Source organism: Podarcis melisellensis (assembly GCF_964234715.1).
Source record: "Podarcis melisellensis genome assembly, chromosome: Z".
Lineage (NCBI taxonomy): Eukaryota > Metazoa > Chordata > Lepidosauria > Squamata > Lacertidae > Podarcis > Podarcis melisellensis.
Genome location: NC_138547.1, coordinates 8,691,102 through 8,716,472, shown reverse-complemented (window position 1 = coordinate 8,716,472; position 25,371 = coordinate 8,691,102). Strand labels below are relative to the sequence as shown.

General features: G+C 46.3%; 2 protein-coding genes and 1 long non-coding RNA gene across 6 annotated transcripts in view; 1 reads left to right on the top strand and 2 right to left on the bottom strand.

Moving 5' to 3' along the window:
* Positions 1-17,633, top strand: part of NIBAN2 (niban apoptosis regulator 2) — a 93,939-nt gene extending 76,306 nt beyond the window's left edge. Inside the window, exons 6-14 of the mRNA XM_081896411.1 lie at positions 2,317-2,432; positions 2,960-3,064; positions 5,553-5,715; positions 7,400-7,587; positions 8,587-8,742; positions 11,119-11,235; positions 12,959-13,066; positions 14,717-14,828; positions 15,546-17,633. Of these exons, the coding sequence (XP_081752537.1) occupies positions 2,317-2,432; positions 2,960-3,064; positions 5,553-5,715; positions 7,400-7,587; positions 8,587-8,742; positions 11,119-11,235; positions 12,959-13,066; positions 14,717-14,828; positions 15,546-16,294 (1,814 nt within the window). The 3' untranslated portion in view covers positions 16,295-17,633. The remainder of the gene's footprint in view (positions 1-2,316; positions 2,433-2,959; positions 3,065-5,552; positions 5,716-7,399; positions 7,588-8,586; positions 8,743-11,118; positions 11,236-12,958; positions 13,067-14,716; positions 14,829-15,545) is intronic.
* Positions 1-25,371, bottom strand: part of LOC309361563 — a 255,050-nt gene that overhangs the window by 97,471 nt on the left and 132,208 nt on the right. The window contains exon 2 of the long non-coding RNA XR_014164508.1: positions 21,163-22,205. This is a non-coding gene — a long non-coding RNA (uncharacterized lncRNA). The remainder of the gene's footprint in view (positions 1-21,162; positions 22,206-25,371) is intronic.
* The window catches only part of SLC31A2 (solute carrier family 31 member 2), a 766,698-nt gene that overhangs the window by 733,992 nt on the left and 7,335 nt on the right, over positions 1-25,371 (bottom strand). For 3 of the 4 annotated variants that reach the window (XR_014164479.1, XR_014164480.1, XR_014164481.1), the window contains exons 2-4: positions 25,275-25,341; positions 23,077-23,269; positions 22,322-22,837 (exon numbers count right to left, since the gene is read on the bottom strand). Coding sequence is in view for 1 of the 4 variants with exons in the window: in XM_081896656.1 (XP_081752782.1) it covers positions 22,669-22,837; positions 23,077-23,269; positions 25,275-25,341 (429 nt within the window). In the remaining 3 variants the exon portion in view is untranslated. Of the gene's footprint in view, positions 1-22,238; positions 22,838-23,076; positions 23,270-25,274; positions 25,342-25,371 lie in introns of those variants that run through there. The other variant, XM_081896656.1, reaches the window with a different exon arrangement.

Here is a 25,371-nt window from a genome sequence, read left to right as displayed (position 1 = left end):
TTAATCCAGCATCCCTGTTGTTTCCTCCTCTCCCAGAGCCTTGCAAAGAAACCAAAGACAAGGCAGTTAAGACTACCCTTTCTCAAAGGAGAGAGCCTGTTTCCCTTTCCTCCGTCCCTCTACGGTTTGTCCCTGCCAACTCCAGACTCGGTCATTAAAAGAATGCCAGCTTTTTCTTTTTTCCTTTTACACCTCTTCTTTCCTTCTCCCATTTCAGAGTGGAGTGTGTGCCCGGGCTATAATTCTTGTTGCTGAAACCTTAGTCCAGACCTTGCCAGATCTAGCCACCTCTTGGCTTAACTCTTCTCATTCCAAAAAAGAAAGCTGCCTACTCCAAAAGGTTGGGGGGGGTGAGACTGGAGAAATGCTCACAGCCTCCCCCTTCCCCAGCAGTGAATCACACACAGAGGAATCTTGGGCAGCTGCGATGCACCCCTTTCTCCAACCGCCTTACGGGGGTGTTGCTTGTGTTAAAAGATTTTCAGAAGTCACGTGCTGACTGTGATTCATCCCGTCACATTATTTTTAGTCACTTTCTCTTCCCTCTCCCCCCCCCCCCCGCCCCATGCCAAAATGTGGCAATTTCCCTTTTGAAGACCTTCCTCCGTCTTCGGCTTTCCAGACAGGATTCCTCTTTTGTGGATGTTACGTCAATTTCCAGAGCGCTGTGATTGTAACTCTGACACTGGCACAGGCACAGCCCAGCCTTGCCTGTTTAACTCTTCCTTCTTTTTAACCCTTCTCCCTCTCCCTCAGCTGCTTGGGCTTGTTAGGAAATGTAGGAAGCTGCCTTCTACAGAACTAGGCCATTGGTCCATCAAGGTTATCATTGACCAGCAGTGACTCTTTAGGGTTCCAGACAGGGCTCTCTCCCAACCCTGCTTGGAGACAGCAAGGGTTGAACCTGGGACCCTCTCTTTACATGCCTATGATCTGAGCACCACAGCACTCTCTCATCTTGTGATTCCCAGCACCTGGATTTCAGGGGATCCAGTTTGCAAGGCTGTGTTATTGTTTTGTTTTATGGAAGATTTGTCTGTATGGCATTGGGGCAGAGGGCTCCGTTTTCTCTTTCTGTCCTGTCTAGGAGGCTGGGATAGCCTCTCCTACTGGATAGGATCATTTTGATTGACCCTGATTGCTGTAGGTTGCAGTTTTTCAACCTTGTTTCCCCAGATTTGTCAGACTGCAGCTACCATAATCCCTGAGCGTTGAGCTAGGGATGTTGGGAGTTGTAATCCAACTCCATCACAGAATAGTAGAATTGGAAAGGGCCATCTAGTCCAACCCACTGCAACAGAGGAATCTCTACTAAAGCATCTGTGAAAGATGGCCATCCAACCTCTGCTCATATATTGGAAGGACTGGGGCAACCCAGTTAGATAGTTGGGGTACAAATTATAAAATTGTTGTTGTTGGGTCAAAAAAGCCACTTCCGCCCTTAAAGGAGATGGAGTTGCAGGCTTCACTGCCCCACCATGTGCGCGGCGGCTGGAGTCCAGCCCCACTGATTGGGGGGATTCTCGGCCATGTCATCCCCTGGCCAGCCAATTGGCTGGCTCTGGGGGCGTGGCCTGCCCTACTTAAGGCAGGATGCGGCCAGGGATCTCCCTCTTTTTCCCACCTGCCAGCTGTTCCTGCTTAACCCTTCCTGGACTTCAAGCAGACGGACTGAATTCGGATATAGTCGACCAATGCCTAAGGCAATACCCCTCATCACCTGTAACCAATAAAGGTGTGGCCTTATTTAGCCCATTAACGTTGATAATTGTGTCATGTGTCTTTATTTCCACTGGGGGGAGGGGACTCGCCATGCAAAACCAAGGAAGGGGAGTCTTCCACCTCTTGTAGGAGTCTCTTTCACTGTCAAACAGCTCTTAGTGCGAGAAAGTTCTTCCAGATGTTTCGTTGTTACTTGAAGCTGTTGGTTCATGTACTAACCTCCAGAGCATGAGAAAACAAGCTTGCTCCATCTTCCATGGGACAGTTCCATCAACTGTTGCTCATAAGGCTTGGTTTCCAGACCCATGATTATCTTGGTTTTCCTCCTCTGCACACATTCCAGCTTGTCAATGTCCTTAAACTGTGGTGATCAGAACTCGACACAATATTCTAGGTGTGGTACTATTACTTCCCTTGAGAACAATGGGACTTGTAATCAAATGGCATCTGGCAGGGGATGGCGGGAGTTGTAATCCAACAACATCTGGGAACCCATGGTTGAAGAACACTGCTCACTGCTCTAAGAGACACAGAGTTGACGCTCCCCCCCCCAAAAAAAAAAATTTAAAAGCACCTTCCACTTTTCTCTTCCAGGTATTTCTGAAGACAACAAGGTAGAGGCTCCTGCATTCACTGATGCTGTCCGCATGTACCGCCAGTCTAAGGACCAGTATGGCACATGGGACATGCTTTGTGGCAATGAAGCACAGGTGAGTCTTTGAGGAAGCAGCCCAGGAAATTAATTCCTAGGTATGCTTGACAACCTGAGGTCATAAGAACATCGGAAGCAGCCTTATACTGAGTCAGAACAGTGGTCCTTCATGCTCAGTATTGTCTACTTTGACTGGCAGATGCTCTCCAGGATTTCAGATGGGAGTCTCTCCCAGCCCCACCTGGAGATTCACTGCCAGTCAGTGCAGACAGTACTGGGCTAAATGAACCAACAATCTGGCCCAGTTTAAGCCAGCTTCCTTTGTTTCTACCTCCCAGTGTGTGACCAGTGCTGTCACCTGTCTTGGCACTGGTTTTGCCATCACTAAGGCACAGGCAAAGGTATTTCTTTTGTACCTACAGGAGTTCAGGTAGCACCAATGACTGGATGTTTTTAACCCAACTATGTTTTATGGATCGGTCTTATTATATCTTAGTCTCATTGTGAATTGTTTCAGGGCTTTTCGTTGTGGGAAGCAATACAATAAATCGAACCAACCTTTCCTTACCTTTATACCCAATCCAGGTCTTGAGCAACTTAGTGATGGAGGAACTTCTTCCTGAGCTGAAGAACATGATTGGGCCCCGCCTGAAGGGCAAAATCCAAGAGAGACACAGAGTTTGGATCCAGGTGAGTGTGCGCTGAGCATGCACCAGGTCACACTCTGTAATATGTAAACGTATGGAACTCTCTGCTGCAAGGTCCCAAGTTTGATCCCTGGCATCACCAGGTGGGGTTGAGAGACTTTCCCTGCTTCAAACTCTGGATAGCCACTATCAGTCAATGTAGACAATACAGAGCTAGGTCTGTATTGGTATTGGTTAGACTTTGTATAAGGCAGCTTCCTATGTCCCAATGTTGCTCCAGGAATGTGGGAACCTCTGGCTCTCTGAATGTTGTTGAACTATAACTCCCATCATCCCTGACCATTGGCCTGGCTGGAGCATGCAGGAATTGGACCCCTGCCACATCTGGAACTCCACAGGTTCCCCAGCTCTGTCTCCCTACTTCTCTTATGAATGGAAAACAGGATTTCTCCAACAGAAATTTCTCCATGCATTTGTGGGCCTGTCCATTTCCAGGCTGCATTCAGTAAAAAAAAAAAAAAAACCCCAAACAAACAAAAACCACGCTTTTAGCTGTAAGATAATTATGGCCCAGAATGTCAAAAGACCTCGGGTGGGAAGAAAATATATATACTGTTTGAAAAACCAGGATAAATATTTCCTTGTGAGCCATTTTTAAAAATAGATTTGCAGAAAACTCCCTTTTAAACAAATATTCAGCTCCCAGTGGCTGCCTTCCAAACACTGCAGTATAATGAGGACATTCCCTCCAGCACACCGAAGCCCTGTGTGGAAGAGTAAAAAAACCCCTCACAAGACCCCTTTCGCATGCACCTTCTCCAAATTTCTTAATACTTCCTTATTTATATGTAGAGCTGCAGGTGTGCCCTGTGATTCTGTGCTGGGAGAAGTCACGGGAATTTATAATCGGGCTCAGAATTAATCCTCCTGTACATCTCAGCATTCTTCATGTATCTATCTATATCTGTATACATACACACACACACACACACACACACACACACACACATATATGTGTGTGTGTGTGCGCGTTATACACACACACATAGACACTGCTTTTCTTCTAGAAAAAAGATGCCAGTACTGTATACTCTTGAGCGTCCCCAGAAAAAAAGCTCTGTCTATATCTATATCTATAGCATTTTCGGGTTGCGCTCCACGGCGACCTGGAAGTAACAGAGCACATTACTTCCAGATTTCGCAGCTCGCGCATGCACAGACGCTCAAAATGACGTCACGCGCATGCGTGGAAGCGGCAAATCACGACCCGCGGACGTGGGTTTCGTTCGCTTCAGGATGCGAGCGGGGCTCCGGAACGGATCCCGTTCGCATCCAGAGGTACCACTCTATTCAGGTTTCTAGTCCTTATGAAAGTTTGTGTAGATGTCCTTGAAAGTGCAGTTAAAAAAATGCAGCTGAGCAAGACTTGTGGGCAGTGTTTATTAACATTGAAATTTTAAGTTAAGGGATAGTCATAGATCACAAAATCAGAGTTGGAGGGGACTACGGGGGTCTAGTCCTACTCTCTGCAATGCAGTCTTATTGTTAATATCAGCTGGCAAGGTTTTGGTCCCCCCCCCCCCTTTTTGTTATGCTCGGAAATAAAAATCCTTTAATAATCAGAGTGTGAGAGTTCAGGTGATCTTTCAGGACCTGCTATCATGCCACTGTTTTTTCCTTTCATTCTAGCAGTGGGGGAAAAATATGTGTTGCTTTGCAGAAGGGATGTGGGACTTGTGGCCCTCAATATCTTGCTTGACGTCAGCCCCCATCATCCCTGACCATTAGCCATGTTGGCTGGAGCAGATGGGAATTGGAGTCCAAGAGCTTTGAATGGGCCACAGGTTTCTGCCCCTGTTCTAGGGAAAGGAGTATAAAATCATGCCAATGGTAGAGATTTGTGTGGCCTGGTCTGCTCCAATTAAGGGGCACAGAATTTAGATTCCTTGAGTGCACATTTTTTATCTCGACTTTTAACAGCTTCTCATTTTATTTTTGCTTTTCCTTAACAATATAGAATGGGGGAGAGGCAGAGAAAGATCAACAAGGGATCATAGCAATTTGTATCATACACTTAAAGTAAATACTATTTGTACAAATTTAAAAAGAAGTAATAGGTGTTCGGATGGGGGAGGGAATGAGAAAAAATGGGGGGATGGGTTCCCACAGAGCCTGATGGGCATATACTCTGTGCAAACAATTCTAAGTACAAATCCTGGAGTGAAAATATTTTAACTTTCTCTCTGTTTTTGGTTTCCCCCATAGAACAAGTAATTCTAATTTATTAATCTCGCCACCCCTGCCCATGTACACATGTTCTGTTGCGAGCTGCAGGGCCTATCTTGCCCTTGCTGCAATAACCTTGATGTTTTATTATGTGTTGGAAGCCTCCCAGAGTGGCTGGGGCACCCCAGCTAGATGGTTGGGGGTAGAAGGAGGAGTTGCCTGTCTCTTGATGGCTCACTAAGAAGGATGCTCTCCCTGCAACCTTCCATCTTCTCCCCAAAAAACCCTTCCCCATCTTTTCCTAGGTCTCTGACGCTGTGTATAGGATGGTCTACGACCAGACCAAAGTCCAGTACGACGAAGCTGTGGTTAAATGCGAGGTTGAGAAGCCTGGGATGACCAGCACCATCCGCACAGATATGGATCAGATCATCCAATCGAAGGAGCACCTGGCCAGCAAAATCCGAGGTAGGGGATGGAGAGAGACCCTTTGCTTTGTGGAAAGGGCCGTGTCTCAGGGCAGAGCCCATGCATGAGGTCCGAAGGTCGGTCCCCAATGGCATGTCCAGTAAGGGCTGGGAAAGACTCCAGCCTGAAACCCAGCAGGTGCCAGCCAGTGTAGGCAACACTGAATTAAATGGACCAACAGCCTGACTCAGTGTATAGCAGCATTTTATGAAAGGAAGAGATGTAGCTCTGTGGTAGAACATTGGCTTTGCACACTGGTTCAATCTCGGTTCAATCCCTGGCATCAACAGGCGGGTTGGAAGAGACCTCGTTTTGAAATCATGGAGTGCTGCTGCCAGTCAGTGTAGACAATAATGAGGGACCAGCTGTCTGACTTAGCATGAGACATCTTCAAACTGTTAGACTAGTGATTCTCAAAAGCTTTTGCTCTGGGCTACACTTTAAGAATATTTTTTTGTCTCACACAAGAGATTTTTTTTTTTTGAGACATTGGAAAACACAACTAGGATTGTCCACATTGTCATTTGATGCTGTTGATCTCATTTTGAAAGATACTTATCCATATTGTGCAAATAAAAATAATAATCTTTTTTATACTATACTACACTACACTACACTACACTACACTACACTACACTACACTACACTACACTATATTATACCATACCATACCATACCATACCATGCCATACCATACTATACTGGCAGCAACCATTTTAGGCATGTCCAATTGGTGTATGATCATCAACATACAGGTCCTTTTGATCCCGGAAGTGGGCAAAATGGTGGCAGAGGATGCTTATGCATGCTCCGCCAACATGCGCGGTGACCAGGGATGGATCCCCTGCACAAAATAGTTAGACCAATTAGACCAATTAAACTTTTTATTGCACTAGCCATAGGCCATGGCATCATTCAGAAGGAGAACAAAGAACAAGCAAACAAAGAACAATAACCACGAAAATCATCGGGCACCACACATACAATAAAACCAAATTATTTGTTGCATTCAATAGAATAGAATAGCAGAAGATTCTCAGGTAGGATGTGCCAAATGAAATATCCGAATCCCCTTTACAGTTGCACAAAATAGTTGCTGTACTATACTACCCTGGAATATTTAAATGCTTCTTTGGTTGTCCTTGAATCTTCCCACCACACTTGCCACCCTCTCCTGCCACACCAATGTGGGGCTGCCACACCCTTGGAGAACCACAGGGGGCAGCATCTCCTTGGTTAATGGTTTTAGAGCACCTATCTGTGGGTTTTCTGCAACATCAGGGCTTGGGATAGATCAGGGGTCAGCAAACTTTTTCAGCAGGGGGCCAGTCCACCGTCCCTTAGAGCCAGGGGGGGCCAGAAAATATTTTGAAAAATAAATAAAAATGAATGAATTCCTATGCCCCACAAATAACCCAGAGATGCGTTTTAAATAAAAGCACACATTCTACTCATGTAAAAACATGTTGATTCCTGGACCGTCCGCAGGCCAGATTTAGAAGGCAATTGGGCTGGATCCGGCCCCTGGGCCTTAGTTTGCCTACCCGTTTGAGGCATTTTCCAATTCTGGTTGATATCTGTATGATCGATCGTACGGCGTTTGCTAGTTGCCTGCACAGGTGTCCAGATCTGGGGTGCAGCTTTGTGGAGGCAGTTCTAACCTCCCTGACGCTTCTTCATCCAGCCACAGTCTTCTCCAAAGCAGAGATCTGTGTTCGGAACCACGTCCAGCCTTACATCCCTTCCATCCTGGAGGCACTTATGATCCCCACCAGCCAGGGCTTTGCCGAGGTGAGGGAAGTCTTCTTCAAGGAGGTGACCGACATGAATATGAACATCCTCAACGAAGGAGGAATGGAGAAGATGGGGGAGGTAAGCTAGAAGTCTTGGTGGCAAAAGAGGAAATTTGGGGTTGGGGCAAGCATTGTAGGGGAGGGTCTTCAGCATAAGATGCCTCAGACTTCAGCAAAAGGACCTGGAAATTAGTTATTTTCTTTTTACCCTAGCTTTTAGCCCTTAATTTGAAGGGTTTCAATTACCTGTGGCCTCTTTTAGTGGGACAGTATCTGCAATAACTATTTGAATAGATGTGGGATTCTTCTAAAAGTTCTCATGGGTTACATTTGCTATAATTGGTTTCATATAGTATTTGCAAGCCTCTTTGGGTTACTTTTTTGAGGAAAGCACTAATAAGTGGCCGTGGTAGTAAAAATAATACAAATCCTTCTATATACATAAAAATTGTAAGGCTGTCATCATGTTGCAGTATGGTAGGCAGTTGAGTGAGCAGCAGCGTGGGAGGCAGGTGGCCCTGGTGAACTGTTTAATGGAGATGGGGGGAGGCACTTCAGAGAGCAGTTTGCTAAGCCACTCTCTGAAGCCCCTCACCCTCCTTTAAAAGGGGTGGGGTTTTGGGTGAGCTGGGAGAGGAGAGGAAGGGGAGTTTGGGCAAGCCCTGAGGGGATAGGCATGGGGATGGGTGAGGCGTAAAGGAGGGGGTGGGGGGCAAGGGGGTTGGTGTTGTTGAGCAGAGTAAACAGGGACAGAAGCCTCTAGTAGCAGTTGTAATTAGTAGTACAGTAGTACCTCCGGTTGCGAACAGGATCCGTTCCGGAGGCCTGTTCACAACATGAAAAGTGTGCAACTTGAAGCGCCGTATCTGTGCAGGTGTGCAGTGTGATTTGGTGCCTGTGTGCATGCGCGAAGCATGATTTAGTGCTACTGCGCATGTGCGAGCAGTGAAATCCAGAAGTAACCCTTGACTTCCGGTATGACTGTAAAAGTAGTTTGACTACTGTATGACTGTAATAGTAGTAGTAGTAGTAGTAGTAGCAGCAGTAGTAATATCTTTTCCTCTCCCCGCTCCTCCAGTACATGGAAAATCTTTCTCAGCTGGCTTTCCACCCAGTCAAGATGCAGTCCTGCTATGAGAAGATGGACCAGTTGAAGCTGGAAGGGCTGCAGCAGAGGTTTGATGTGTCCAGCGCCTCTGTGTTTAAACAGCGGGCCCAGATCCTGATGAGACAGGTAGGGACTGCCTTGCCAGATCGGACCAAAAGCCAGCCTCGTTGACAGTATCTGGCAAGCTTGCAAACAGCTCTTTGGATCCCAGGATTCAAAGGGAAGGACATCTTTATTTCAGCCCAAGGCTCACATGTGTTGGTGGTGGGTGGGACCGGCAAGAAAAGTGGGCGGAGCAATGGATGTGACTCTTTGTAGAGTGAGACTGCATCCGAGAATTCAAGACGTTTCTGCAGGCATGCAAACATTGCATCACATTCCTGTTGCTATCTAGATTTAAATATGGTCAGGGGTGGTGTACAACTTTTTTTTTTATCTTTCTACCCAGTGGGCCAGATCCGCATATACCCTAATGCAGGCGCAGGCAAACTTGGCCCTCCAGATGTTTTGGGACTACAACTCCCATGATCCCTAGCTAACAGGACCAGTGGTCAGGGGTGATGGGAATTGTAGTCCCAAAACATCTGGAGGGCCGAGTTTGCCTATGCCTGCCCTAATGCTTTGTGGGCCAAATTTGGCTGGTGGGTGTGACTGCCCAGCAGTGAATCCCCTGAGAACACAATGATTTATTGAGTATCTTAGAAGATACACCACCTTACTTAAGAAGCAGGAAGAAACCACTGATATAATTGAGCCTCCCCCCTTCATTTTAGAAGGCAGAGTCAGTGCCACACTCTTCTTGCTCCTGGTGCTGGTGGATACTGGGCGTTTGCTCCCCCCCCCCCCCAGCAAAGGAACAATTGTGAGCTCACTGGAAGCTCTTGATCGTTCCTTTAAGCCATGTTGGTACCCACCCCATACTTATTAATGAACTGGACTAACTGAGAATCATAAAATTGTAAAGTTGAAAGGAACCCCCAAGGGTCATGGAGTCCAACCCCTTGTAATGTAGTAATCACAGCTCAATAATCCGTGGCAGGTAGTCATCCTACCTCTGTTGAAAAACCTCCAATGGCGGAGAGTCCACAACTTCCTGAGGGAATCCATTCCACTGTCGAACAGCTCTTACCACCAGGAAGTTCTTCCTAACAATTAGTCGAAATCTTCTTTCTACTGTTTTGAATCCTTTGGTTTGGGTTCTTCCCTCTGGAGCAGAAAACAAGATTGTTCCGTCTTAGATCCTTCAACTTACATTCATCATTTTCAGTAGCTTAGGTAAAGGGACCCCTGACCATTAGGTTCAGTTGCGGACAACTCTGGGGTTGCGGCGCTCATCTCGCTCTATAGGCCGAGGGAGCCGGCGTACAGCTTCCGGGTCATGTGGCCAGCATGACAAAGCCACTTCTGGCGAACCAGAGCAGCGCACGGAAACACCGTTTACCGTCCCGCCAGAGGGGTACCTATTTATCTACTTGCACTTTTGGCGTGCTTTCGAACTGCTAAGTTGGCAGGAGCAGGGACAGGGCAACGGGAGCTCACCCCGTCGCAGGGATTCGAACCGCTGACCTTCTGATCAGCAAGTTCTAAGCTCTGTGGTTTAACCCACAGCGCCACCCGCGTCCCAGTAGGTTATCAGTAGGTTATCCCTAACTAGATTCCACGCACCCATTAACGTCAACTCTGAGTAGGACTAGCGGTGGATGGAACCCATTGTTCTGAATCTTCCCCCCCATTGAACCTTTTACCCCAATTGCCCCCAAAAGGGAGGGATTCACTCAGCTCCCACCCCCATCAGATGAATCAACTGAGCTGAGAGAGTAGCCCTTAGTACTATTGTCACCCAACTTCACTGGTGTCATTTTTTTAAAAAAGGAGATCTAAACCTTCACTTAATTTAATCACAGGGCCTCCAGTGATGTTTGTGTGTTTATTTGTTGTAAAATCACCATTTGGGTTAGTTTGCTGTTGAAGAAATTTTCAGCCCAGCACAACCCCCAACTTCTGGTGAATAGGTCTTCTCTGTGACCCTGTTTGGGCAGGGAATCGCCACCACTGCCCTCTAGTGGCCAGGATGATTTGCACATGTTTTACAAGCCATACATTCTCTTTTAAGTTTTTTTTTGTTTATGTGCAGTTTGGGTTCTCTTTCTACCATGTAATAATTCAAATCAAAAGCAACAATGGCATCCAAATGAACTTAGGCGTGCTATAAAATTACACAATCGAAAAGTTTAAGAGCATAATTGTGACACTTATTTTAATTTCAGAAGGCTTTTTTTTTTTTTTGCGGCTAAGCTATCAAATCCCAACACCTGTAGAATGTCATAGTGCTTCTCCATCAAGTATTAAAGGCACTTCAGCAAAGAGGTCTGTAGAGGCAGAGCCCCAGGCAAATCAGGGTTTAAAACTCTTATTCCAAAGCCAGCGGTCTTCTAAGCAACATGATTCAGTGTTTTATATCTTTTAAATAAACGGTTACTTGTTTTTTGGGGGGTGTTGCAGCAAATGGACGATACCGTGTACACCTTTGAGACGCTCCTTCATCAGGAGGTGGGGAAATCGACAGACAAAGATGAGCTCTGCAAAACCATTCAGCGCATCCTGGAGCGAGTGCTTAAGGTGAGCTTGCCTGCCAAGCTTTAGGCCCATTTGCTCTGGATCAGACCTGCCAGGCTGGCTTCTGGAAGAAGCAAATAGAATCATAGAAATGTAGTTGGAAGGGACCTCAAGGGGCCATCTAGTCCAACCCCCTGCAATGCAGGAATCTTTTGCCCAGCGTGGGACTTGAACCCACAACCCTGAAATTTAAGAGTTTCATTGTCTGCTGACTGAGCTGCCCTGGTTGAGAACTCTTGGTAGCCTATCAAGCCACATGGCATTAAGTCAGGAACGGGGGAAATGTTTTCTTTCCTTTTTACATTCTTATTTTGTTCATTAATTTTTTATGACATTTAACATCATCGTACACACAAGTAATGAAATATCACGCCCTAATCCAAGAAGATGGTGTTCAGGGAATGCATGCAGAATAGCATCCAAATAGCATAATAAGTTCTTGTCCCAGTCAACCATTTGTACATAAGGAGATAAACGGTGTATTTGTAATTTCATTACATTTTATTTGTCACTTATTTATCCCACCTTTCATCCAAGAGTTCAAGGTGGCATACATAGTTCTCCTCCCCATTTTATCCTCACAACAACTCTGTGAGGTGGGCAGAGATTTGGCCCAAGGTCACCCACTGAGTTTCATGACTGTAGGGATTTAAACCCTGGTCCTCCATGTCCTAGTCTGACACTCTAATCACCTCGTCTCACTAGCAAAAGTTTTCTAAAGTTATAAAATACCTCCATTTTCATTTTTAGCCATGTACATAACAAATCTGTGCCAGGGAAAGATTCTCTGTGCTTCGTGCCTCGTGCCAATTTTATTTTATTATTCAATTTCCCCACAAGTGCTATTTGACATACTTCATTGTACCGATTTGTCAGAGAAACACCTTCTTCAGTATCTTGCTATTACAAGCCTGACCACTAGCAGAGAAGAACTTGCTAGACATTCCAGCTGTAATTGAATATCACTTCTCATGAAAAGATTGGGAAGATTGGAGATTTAGAGACATTTTGTTCAGTAATGGCTTTTATTTTGGACAAATACTTCTTCCCAGAACCAAGCCAATTTCCCACACGTCCACTGCATGTGCCATTCCACAGCCTCTCCAACAGTTTAGAGAGTAGGAGGTGCTAATATGAACTAACCGTATAGGCGTCTGGTGCCATTTTTGCACTATTTTAAGTGCTGCCTCTTTTGTCAAGACAGATTTAAAAGGAAATCTGGCCGTTGCCTTCCCACACCTGCCTGAAACCATCTGCCGTACCCATTTGGTTACATGTTGTGGAAATGTTTTCACCCCAAGGAAGGCATTCCTTCTGGGCAACATTGTAGGAGGCCATAGCCAGCAGAGGGCAGAGCCAGAGGGAAAAAGTGGACAGGGCAATGGATGCAAACTTTCACTTTGCACAACAGGCTGATTTCTACATTCACCCCTCTCCTCCTGCCACCCAGACAAGCAAGAGGCATGATAAGAGTTTGATGACACATTGCAGCCAGGCAGGAACCCTCAACGAAGGGGGCAAGCAGGGGCAGTAAAGGGGTTGGTGTGGGAGAGGGGGTGGTTGAGGAATTGTAGCTCCTCTAAGCCCAGATAGTAAGGCTTGGTGGGTTGCATTTGTCCTCTAGGTCTGAGGTTAGGCAGACCACTCTTCTCTGACACGGTTTAAGTCCCTTCCCTCTGTCTCAGTGGTGTGACTCTCTGCCCCCTCTTTTCTCTCCTCCCTGCAGAAATATGACTATGATAGCAGCACCGTAAGGAAGAAGTTCTTCCGGGAGGCCCTGCTCCAAATCACCATCCCCTTCCTGCTGAAGAAGCTGGCCCCCACTTGCAAAGGGGTAAGCACAAGCCCCCGAAAGGAAGAGGGGTGCGCACAAACACAAGGGCAAGGAAAGCCTCCCTTTCAGAAGGAGTGTGCTAGCTTCATGGCCGGGAGGAAGAACCTCTGGCACGAGGGCCTCATTCGGCCTACCATACGATATGAGACGATAGTTTTTATTGTCATTGTCTCATACGGAACAACAGAATTGAAAAAATCTACATCAGACATTCAAATACCAACAAGCCTGCTATCCCAGCCTGGTTAGCCCCCTAAAAACTCTGATACCCCATAATTAAATACAATATACTCCCGTAGAGACTACCTTACACTGCATTTAAAACCAAAATCACATTTGGATAGGTAAAGGTAAAGGGACCCCTGACCATTAGGTCCAGTCGTGGCCGACTCTGGGGTTGCGGCGCTCATCTCGCTTTATTGGCCGAGGGAGCTGGCGTACATGTGGCCAGCATGGCGAACCAGAGCAGTGCACAGAAACACTGTTTACCTTCCAGCCAGAGCGGTACCTATTTATCTACTTGCACTTTGAGGTGCTTTTGAACTGCTAGGTTGGCAGGAGCAGGGACCGAGCAACGGGAGCTCACCCCGTCGCAGGGATTCAAACTGCAACCTTCGATTGGCAAGTCCTAGGCTCTGTGGTTTAACCCACAGCGCCACCCGTGTCCCATTTGGATATGTCTCCTCAATTGACCCACGAGATAATTTGGGCCAAGCCATGCTGTCCTGTTCTGCACTTGACATCCTAGATGATGCCAGGGTGTGGCAGACAATGATCTTGCTTAGCTTAAAGGGCAGTTTGCCATCATAGCTGATCAGAGTGTCTGCAAAGGTTTCCACAATACCTGACAATCTACCGATAACCAACTCTTACCAGTAAACAAAGAAATAAGGGTAAAAAAATAAGCATGTATTCAAAACATTTGAAAAGAATAAAATCAGCAATAAGCTACAACCATATTAAAATACACGGCAGCTTCCACATGTCGAGAATAAGTTTGCTCAAAGGAAAGTATTTTCAGCATGCTCCGAAAAGACTACGGGGAAGGAGCCTGCCAGATGTTAAAAGGCAGGGAGTTCCAAAGTGCAGGTGCTGCTGCACTAAAAGATCAATTTCTTACAAGTGCAGAATATTAACGTTGCACAGACCACAGGCTGAAGCAGAGTGGGTGCTTACGGGATAATGCGATCCTGCAAGTAAGTGCTAATGGAACAGCCTCCACCAGGCAGCAACTCTCACCACCCCTAACTGGGGCTGGTGGGATTGGAGTTCAACAACATCTAGAGGCGCCACTGGTTTCCTTTTGCTGCTTGTTGTGTAAATGTTGTGCATAATTTTTTTTAAATGACAACAGTAAACCAACTCTTGTCTATAGGATTCTTCAGATTGCACTTTGCTTGAGCAATTTTGTCCGGCAGAAAAACTTTCTTAATTTTTAAAGCAAATACACTACAGAAAGAAAAAAGGAAAGAAGGAAAGAAAGAAACATTAAAATAATGTTTAAGTGCTGCTATTATTAGAGAGTCTCTTTCCCAGTCAATTCTATTTTTTGTTTTGTTGAGTGTGGGTCTTCCTCCCCACCCTCCTTTCTTATTTTCCCCTTTTTCTGTTGTTCATTCCAAACATTTTTCTTTCTTTCTCCCATGGCAGGACCTCTCAAGATTCCAGGAACTGATTTTTGAGGATTTTGCCCGTTTCATCCTGGTGGAAAACACCTACGAAGAGGTGGTACTGCAATCTGTCATGAAAGACATCATGATGGGTAAGGAGGAGCAAATGCTCTCTTCACGGAGGATGTTACTATTCTATTGAAGTGGGCGCTGACTGTTTTTGGGCCAGTGGGCACATTTGGAGTTGTGAGAGGGCACCGTGGGTGCAAATCACAGAATAGCCACCATGGGGAGGGTCTAGCTTCAAACCAATTGATGCAGGTGCTCCCCCATGACCCACCACATCACTGGGGAGAAAGATGTCTACCCCAGATATCACTGTGTTAAAGTTCCTAGAGTAGTTTAACAGTATGTTGCTCTTCCCAGGAAACCCTGGGAACTGTAGATCTATGAGGGGAATAAAAGGTAAAGGGGCCCTTGACCATTAGGTCCAGTTGTGACCGACTCTGGGATGGCGGCGCTCATCTCGGTTTACTGGCTGAGGGAGCCGGCGTACAGCTTCCGGGTCATGTGGCCAGCATGACTAAGCCGCTTCTGGCGAACCAGAGCAGCGCACGGAAACGCTGTTTACCTTCCCGCTGGAGTGGTACCTATTTATCTACTTGCACTTTAATGTGCTTTTGAACTGCTAGGGGGCCTCTTAACAACTCTCAGCACCTTCAGCAAACTACAGCTCTCATAATTCTTTGGGGGGAAGATATGACTGCTTAAATTGGTATCATCGCACTTTAAATGCCTGGTGTGGATGTGGCCTTATGCATTGTCCCATTTGTGGTCCTGTTCATGCTCCTTTCCTTTCCACATTTCAGCTGTGAAGGAGGCAGCTGTGCAGCGGAAGCACAACCTGTACCGTGACAGCATCGTGATGCACAACAGCGACCCCAACCTGCACTTGCTTGGTGAGGAGACGCCCATCAACTGGGAGGAGGAGTTTGGCAGGCAGTCGGACTCAGACCCGCTAGATGAGAAGCAGCGCCGGGCCAAGCAAGTCGTTTCCGTCATCCACGTTGATGAAGAGGCCCTTCCCTACGAGGTCACTTCCCTGGAGGGGTCCCCAGGTGCAGCTGAGCTGGAGCCCGAGGGGGTAGACTGCAGTCCTTCCCCTCCTGTGCAGGGGTCCCCTGACAGCGTGAAGGACCTTCGTACAATGCTGGTGAAGGAGATCTGCGTCAAGGCTCCGCTTGAGAAGGCTGATTCCCAGCTGGGCAATGGCACCATTGCCCAGAAGAGCGAAGTAGACCCCAAACACATGGAGGGGGAGGAGGAGGAGGAAGCCACCAGGGAGGCAGGCAAGCAAACGCCACAACATCCCGCTGAGTGCCAGGTGGAGGCGCAGGAGGCTACGGACTCCATGCCCACATCTCCTGCCCAATCGCCTTCCCTGGCTGCTGACGGGGGGTCCTGCGTGGGCTGCTTTGAGCCTAGCGATAAGGAGACAGGGGAGGATACAGGGGTGCAAGTGGAGGTGACCCCAGTTTGTGAGACGAGCAAGGAATCCTTTGTGGAGAACAGCCATGGGGCTGCAGAAGGCAGCGAAGGGGTGCAGACTCAGTTCTAGGACAGCTGCCCCACCTCCTATGCAAGAGGGTTCCTCTGTTGGCTGTGTCAATGCCAAAGGCAGACTCGAATTGGGGGACCCTGTGGGGGGGTGCTGTGGGGGGGGGGAGAAGGCAGGCAGGGAGAGGGGAGAGCAAAGCGCCTAAAGTTGGTTCTTTGGCCTCCTTAATTTGCATGTGCTCAATCCATCCAGAGAAGTATTGGGAGGGAGCACAGGGGATGGGATGGAGGAGCCCCAGAAATAATATCAGTTCTTCTAACTGTCTCTCTTGGGACTATGCTGACCGTTCTGGGCTTCTGTAAGCCTGGAATTAGGTTGGCTTCCTCACATTCCTTTCCTTTGCACCTTTCGTTCACAATTGGCTCATCAGGGGTCTCCTTCCCCCATTCCAGTTCTACTGAAAAGACACTTTACCTTGGATGTCAGGGAATGTCTGGGGTACAGGAACAGAATGACAGCTGCTTCCCTCCTCCTTGCCCTCCACTACAGATATAGAAAATGCTTTTCTGCATTTCTTCCAATCCACCTTCATTTTCTTGGAACTTGGTTGTGTTTTAATCCAGTCTTGTTGCCCCACTGATAATTATATATTTTTTAAGGGTAGTCACCTTCTTTTAACTGTTATCTCATCACCTGTGCATCTCCACCTCTCTTCCCCAGCGTTGACAGCCGTGTCCTAGTGTAGTTCCGCAACTCCCATCACTTGGAGAGATTTGAGGATCTGGGTAGGAATATTAGCTGCAGGGCCTAGTAGGTATAGCCAGCGAGTCCCTTTTCGCTAGAGAATGACGATGCAAATGAAGGTTAGAGAAACCGGATGTGGCGGTTGTTATGGCTACACACGAGGGAAGTGTGTAGCAGAAAGCAGTGAACGTTTGTGGATGAGGGCAAAGCTGCGGAATAAGTTTTCTTCCCTGCCCAGGGAGGGGTCAAGTAACATACATCTTGTAGGTTTACCACCAATGCAAGAAACTGGTTATATATGTTAATGGTGATGGCTTGTATCCCATACTCATCCTACTCAGAGTAGGCCTCTCTCTGCGCCCAATTTATAGGCAAGGAAAATTATAAGAGAACTTGCCCGCTTTGTTTTAGAATGTTTTCTTCATTGGTGATTCTGGGTAGTTGGGGAATGCAAACTGAATGCCATAGTGATGGGTTGTCCCATTGAAAGTGTGCATGTGTGTGTGCACATATTGGATTTACAAAAATATCCACTTTTTCTTTTTACCCCTGGTAGGTAAAAGGAATATGGTTATTGCCTCCTGGAGCTTCTAGGGATTGTGCTGAAAGTTAGTCCTCACTTTGAGGCAGACCTGCTGAAATTAATAGACGTGAGTCTCTGTCAGAGAAAAAGGTGGGGTATAAACCCTGGTACAGATGAAACTGAGAGGAGATCTTCAAATACCTAAAGGGCTGCCACATGGAGGATGGAGCAAGCTTGTTTTCTCCAGCTCCAGAGGACCCAAACCAACATTAGGAAGAACTTTCTGATGGAAAGAGCTGTTTGACAGTGGAACAGTCTCCTTTGAGAGGTTGTGGACTCTCCTTTCTTGGAGGTTTTGAAGCAGAGGTTTGATGGCCACCTGTCATGGATGCTTTAGCTGAGATTCCTGCATTGCAGGGGGTTGGACTAGATGACCCTTGGGGTCCCTTCCAACTCTACAGTTCTACGATTCTGTGAAATAAATGTATAATATTAATAATGTGCTGAACTTAGGCACATTTCAGTGAGTCTGCTCTGAGTAGGGTAGCTTTGGATGCACCGCTGGGTTTTCCTGTTATCTGAGGGTTAACACACTCATTTCTCAGTATCTCTGACTCTAGTTTATGAGGCAAATCAAATTTGAGGAGCTTTCCCCATCAGTCCACCTCTGGATGTTGTTGGATGTTCTCCACCTCTGGATGTTATTATTGGGCTACAGCTGCCACCATCCCTGAATGTTGGCTAAGCTGGCTGGAGATGATCGGAGTTGTAGTCCAACACCATCTGGGTAATCCAAAGTTGACTAACACTGAATGGGCCTCTTGTACAGGAATGCGGAACCTGTGGCCCTCCAGGTGTTGGTGGCCCATCCCTAGTCACTGGCTACAGTGGTTGATGGGAACTGCAGTGAAACAACACCTGGAGGCCTTCCGGTTCTGCATCCCTGTCACATTTCCTCTTCCCCAGTGGCCAAGTTGTTGCTTTCGCCTATCAAACATGCTTTTATAGGTGCAGGAGGGCAGGGAAGCAAATGGACATGGGTACATTTGTATGTGTTTTAGTTAAGGTGGTGACAGAACGATGTTTTAGAATGAAAACAGTGGAGGCCAATGGGGCATCTGGCTTCCACTAAAGTTAGAGGGAGTGGGTAGAGAGCAAGCCCACCAAAGGCTCTAGCGACTTAGAAATGGAGTGTCTTAATGTCAATGCAGAACTATTGTACACTTTTCCAAAAGTATGGGAAGACTGAATGACCATGATCCAAGCCTTGCATGTAAATGCACATTGCGCATCCACACACACACACACACCTTCCTGCAGTTGTGGCACCATTGCCAGTTTCAAAGTGCTTGTTCATTATTCCCTTAATGTCTCTTTAAGAATTTTTTATTTTTTTTGGAGGAGGGGATGGAGACCTATTTAGCCATTCATTTTCACTTTCTCTCTCTGCTCTTCGTAAAACAAAAAGTGCCTTAATCTTGGGAACTAAAGCCTGCCATCTTTTTACCTTTTTTCTTCCAGTATACTTTATTGCAAAACTTATACCAAATGTTTAAGAGGGGGGGAAATGTGGCTTATATATTATTAATAAAATCTAGATTTATTTAAGATCAGTACAGCCTGCCTCCTCCTTCCCATCGCTTGGGCTCTTGACAAAAAGACGTTTGGAAATTTTGTGTGCTTTAAAGAGAGGGCACAACCTCTTGTCAGATAGGCCTCCAATTTGATTTTACTGTGGCTGCATTCACACTGTATTTTATTCCCATTTCCCTGACATTTCTCAAGCTGTTCATTCCCCCCACTGCTTTTGAGCTTTCACACAACACAAAGTTACTTTCAGAAAAGCAATGGGACATAGCACGAAAGATCCGTTTGCAGAAAATCATGGGAGAAAAGTAACAAAATTTGGGGTGGTATTCTGGCATATGGTTCTTTCCTACTGTTTTCATAGGGGGAACAGAGGGTGGGGAAGTAGCAACATTTGTTGTTGCCTGACCAACTCTGTGTTACAAAGATGTCTGCAAATGTGAGAGGAAGTTTGTGGCAACATCAGCCCTGCTGTGTGGGAATCCCTTGCAGAGGACAGCAGTGTCTGGAGACAGTCAGGTTGTGCATCCACAGCAGTGACCAGAAGAAGAATGACCACTAGGAGAAGCACAGAGACAAGAAATGTCATGGCAGTACAACCAGACAGCTTCACCTGCCCCAGCTGCAACAAAACTTGTCTCTCCTGCATTGGTCTCTACAGCCACAGCAGGCGCTGCAACAGTCCAGCAGCTTGACTTCATCTCCAAAGGTCACTCCTCCAATGCCTCCCAGGACAGACAGATGCTAACACCACCACACTCACCGGTGGGAATGAAATTTAGCACATGGTGCTGGTGTTATGGCAAACTTCCCCCCCCCCCACTGTTCCATACTGCAACTGGTACTGCAGTGTGAAAAGAACGTTAGAAAATGGACGGAAGTGTTGGCATTACAATCAAGAAAACTAATGCAATAACCCCTCACATCTAAATGCACTTGTGGCCCTCCTGCATTCTTCCTCACTTGAGTCTAGTTCAAAGGATGGTGGGGGGGATCTATGGAGCACCATGTGTTGTTGAACTCCCATAATCTCTGTTTATCTATCCACTGCTATTCATAAAATCCAGGTGGTTTACAATAATCATCAATGTCTATTGGCTTTGCTGCCTGGGCCTTATGAGTCCCAACAGTAGCTGTCTGGGATACAGGATCCTGCCCTGTAAGACTCTCAGACAGCCAAACTCTACTACTGATAACTCCAGCCTCTTTTATTCTCCCCCAGCCAAAACTCTTTTTGTCCTGATCTACAATTTAAACATTTTTAACCCTCCCTTAGGATGGGCTCTCTAGCCAACCATGAAGCAGCCAGCCTGTTTGCTTTGCATTCATCCTGCTCTGTGTGCTAGGTAGTGTGCCCATCACCACCCGTCTGTTGAGCATCCATTCTGTTTGGTTTGAGGAGAGGCTAGCATACAGCAAACGTGATTACCTTGCCTTACGATGCCTTTCCCATTCTTTCCTTAGCTCAGAAAGTTCATTTTTGGTTGGACTGGAGCGGGGAAGGCAAGTGGGAATGCTGTACAAGAGCATCAGATCACCTTCGATGGCTCGCCCTGAATTTGCCAGCTTGTGATTGAATCCCAGCCAAAATTAGCAACAGTCTGTAATGATCCACTGAACATGCTGAACGTGCTTAAGCAGTTTTGGGGGGAGAAAGTGTAGTTTTCACATGCAGGAATAACTTGAGACACCCTTCATCTAATTTGAAGACCATAAAGAAACTTCTGAAATCTGATGTGTTAAGTAAAATATTTTATTTGATATCGATTTTTGCATCAGATTTCATAGCACATTCATTTTTAATTTAGCCACACAAATGTTTTTCCTTGGTTCAGCATCTGGAGCCATAATGGCACCCTCTAGTTGTGCTGGACAACACTGCCCATAATCTCTGATCACTGATCATGTTGAGGGGAGTCAATGGGAGTTGCAGACCAACAATATCCAGAAGGCACCATATAGGCTATCCTTGCTAAACACCCTGTGTACATTTTCTTCCCAACACAGTATTCCAGTGTGGTCTGACCAAAGCAGAATTAAGTGGTACTGTTAACCATGACCTGACACAGGACACAGATCTCTGTCCTCCAAGCATTGACCAGACCCAGTCCCGCAAGGTATTAGTGAGGCTAACATTTGGTTCCTTCCTCTTTACAGCCTCACCATGTGGTGGTGAGTCCCTTATGTTAATTACGCAGAGTCTTCCCTTTTGTGCCCTGAATCCAATATCCCCACCCCCAGAAAAATAAAAGACTAAGAGCTCTATTGGTCGAAACCAAAGGCTTTACATATAGTCTGGCAGCCTGTTCTCACAGTGGACAAAAGAAGAGCAGCTGGGTCAGACCAGTGGCCCAAATACTCTGGCCTCCTGTTCTGACAATGGCCAACCAGACACTTCCATTGGAAGCCCTTAAGCAGAACCCAAACACCAGAGTCCTGTCCTTTCCTGTGGGTTCTAGCAACTGGGATTCAGAAGCATACTGCCTGTGACTGTGGCAGTGGGCAACCAGTTGCTTATGGGAATCCTTTAAGCAGGGTTTGTGCTGAATGGCTCTCTCCCAACTGGGATTCAGAGGCGTGTTGGAGGGGTAGGACCTAGTCATCACAACTGGCAGCCACCTGTAACATTATCCTCTGTGAATTTGTCCAGCTGCCATTTATTGCTGCCCAAGTTGATGGCTATAGCAGTAATGCATCCCATAGCTTGCTTACTTATTTGCTGTGTGAAGAAGCACTTCCCTCCTGAATGCTAGAGTCTCCCACCATTCTGAGTTATTGGATGGCCCCAGTTCTACGTTTATGAGAAGTGGGGGGGGGACACTTCTCCTAATCCCCTTTCTTCCCATTATGTATAATTTTATATATCTCCACCATTGCCTTCCTACACTAAAAAGCCCGCAACAGAATGGAACCATTCAGCATGTGCTTTGAATGAAGTTGGCATGGGTTCCACCCCCTCAAAGGACAGAGCGTAGCAGGGTTGGTAAAGTTGCCCCCCCCCCAAAAAAACCTCACTTTCAAGAGTTCTGCCAGTCAGAGTGGACAGTGCAAGGCTTAGCTGACTACAGTGGTACCTCGGGTTAAGAACTTAGTTCGTTCCGGAGGTCCGTTCTTAACCTGAGGTACCACTTTAGCTAATGGGGCCTCCTGCTGCCGCCGCACGATTTCTGTTCTCATCCTGAAGCAAAGTTCTTAACCCGAGGTACTGTTTCTGGGTTAGTGGAGTCTGTAACCTGAAGCGTCTGTAACCCGAGGTACCACTGTTACACGTCCTGAGGTTAGAAAGCAAAACATCTCAGTTCTAGCTACTGAGCATTTGTTCCAAGGCACTTAGTAAAGGCAGTTACAAATAAATTCCAGTGAAAGGACAAAAAGTCATTCTCAAAAAGGTAGAAGGTTTAAATGTGCTGCCTGTGGAAGTCAGAGGATGGGGAGCAGGGGAAAAGATCTTGGAACTACAACAGGGTAACTCCTCTTTACCCAGTTCAGTATCCAAGCACCACAGATCTGTTCCCAAGGCAGGAGTCTCCAGTTAATCAGCATTGTTAAAAACCATATTCCGGCGCTGATGCCAGTGCTGCTATCTGGGACTGAGCAGTGGGTATGCTATGTAGTAGCCAATGGCAGAGCCCGCAATCACTCCCAGGAAGATCCACGTGTTGTAAGACATCACCGCCAGCATCACCAGGTAACCGAGGACCACTTGGACCACATGGAGCAGGGTCTGGACGACATGCCACGAAAACCAACTTTTCCAAAAGGAAAGAGAAACAAATGTCAGGGCTTACCTACACTTAACTTTCCTCCATGCTTTCCAGGCACAGTCTGCACTTTAAAGCTCTGTGTCTGAACGCATTTCCCCCACCCCCGCCCCTCCAGAGCTTTCCCCATGAGAAAACCCACCCTTTAAAGCGGAATCAGAGCAAACGTCAATACAGGTTTTCTGCAGATTGCTGTTTGCTTCCCCACCCCACCCCATTTTTTTTACTTCTTTGGGGAGCTGCTTAGCTGTTCCAGGCCCGTGTTAATAGATGCCCTTTCTGGCTCTCTCAAGGTCTCCTGGCTGATGCTGGAGGCAATGGATGGCGGCATTGTGTACTGAAGCACTTTCGCCTTGCCAACCTTTATGAATTCGTACAACACGGCAAGCAGCATGATCACCAGTACTGAGAGCACCATCCCTGTTGGGTAAAAAAACAGATTTATGGTTGGAGATGGGATGGGTGGGTGGGTGTAAAAATATATTTGTATACAACCATTCCCAAACCTGTGTGTAACTACATACTGTATAATTCAACTGCAGGATTCCACTTCCTGCAAACCTTATCTCTGGGGTTTTTTTTTTAAGAGTGCAAGTTTCTAGCCCATATGTGTGTTAAGATAAGCTTATTTCTAGGAGGGGAAAATCGAGGACAATTCATTTTATATGCACTTTTAGCACTCTGTGGCACAGCTGAAATATTAAAATGCAATAAAGATAATGGTGTACAGATAATATGCTGATAATACAACTATTAAGAGGCAAGCATGGCAATGATATCCAAAACAGTTACATCAGACCTGCTCATATCAAAAGAGCATTCATTATTATAAATACCCTCTTTATCAAAACAACAATAAGCTGCAGGAGGCTCAGTAAGACTTCCAGAGTGAGAGGAAATGAAGGAGATTCAGGTGGCAACCCTCCACTCACTTTTCTAGGAGTAAAACCTATAGAACTCAGTGGGACTTAATCCCAGATGTAGACATGTGTAGGATTACAGTGTCAAATTTTCAAGAAGCAACTGGAGCATTCCTTTTGCTAAACATCTTTCAAACGTTTTTACATACCTGTTTTTAATCAACAATTTTAAGGTTCTATTTTATATTTTGTAAATGATTCTAACAACAACAACAAAAACAACAACAATAATAAAGCTGGCTTTGACTGCCAAACCCTGCTGGTCTCCATTATGAGATTTTCCCCTAACACTGCTTATATTAATTCCCACAAGCTACCAGACCACTGCTATGGGTTGTTGGTTTTTTCACTGCTCATCTATAGGGAGCTATTTTTTATCTCAAGAAACCTACCAGAGCCTCAACAATTATATCCTTGTCCAAGAGGCATGTGCTCTGTCTGTGTGTGTTCATGTAAATTACATAATTCACTCATGTGCTTGTGTCCATCCTCCCTTAACTCTGTGTCTGTATGCTTTTTAGCTGTTTTTTAACTGTTGTGCATAAAAGCAGGGGGGGTCCTTAAACTTTTATATGGGGATGTAGGGTGAAGGTTGAGTGTCTTCCAGACCTATTCTACCTTTCACATATATCCAACAATCTCTGATTTAGCATCCAGATGTCCTCGCACAAAGTCCAGCATGGTCCGTAGTAAGGAATTGTGGGACTTGTAGTTCAGCATAATTTGGAAAGCAGCAGGAGGAAGTTCTCCTTAACCACCTTCTCTGCCCCTGAAGGGAGCTGCAGTTCTCACAGGCTCCCCATTCCACACCATGAATGACGGAGACGAGACTGGAGAGTAAGCTATCTTATACCGAGTTGCACCAATGGTCCATGTAGTTAGGTAATGTCTCTCCCTGCTCTACCTGGAGATGTTGAGGATTGACCCATAACCTCCTACATGCAAAGCAGATGCTCTGCCACTGAGCCACAGCTGATGGACAATTGGTCTTCTATGGGCTTTTCCACACTTACCTTTCCACTGCTCTTTCCATGCACAGCAGAGTATTAAAACTCCGTGTCCAAGTGCCTCCCTTTTTTGCGCTCCAGAGCTTTCCCTACAAAGCCTCAATCTTTATAAGCAAACAGCAATTAACTTTGGCTCCAATTGAGCACTAAAGAGTAGGTTTTTGCAGGGAAAGCTCCAGGGCAAAGAAAGAGTGCTCAGACACAAGAATTTTAAAGTGCAAGCCTGTGTCTGGAAAGAGTAGGGGAAAACTAAGTACAGTATGGATAAATCCTGTGTTAGTTTGTTTGACTTCTTCTTTCTTGGCCCTCAAAACCATTACGAAGCCAAGCATTCTAGGGAGTCAGTTGCCTAGGGAAGCCTTATGCATGGCACAGAGCAAGCTTTGTCATCTTTGTTTCTGAGGCTAAGGTTTCATATAATCTTCCCTCATCCTCAAGGACCTTTCTTGTTTGCCTCAGCAGCTCATATTTACTTAAGAGATAAGGCTGTTTTCTTACCTGCTGGGGTGTGCGTTTTCCAGAAGTCAAAAAGAAGGACCACTTTGTCCGAGAAATAGAAAAACATCTGTAGAGGATGGATGGAAAGGAGGAAGAA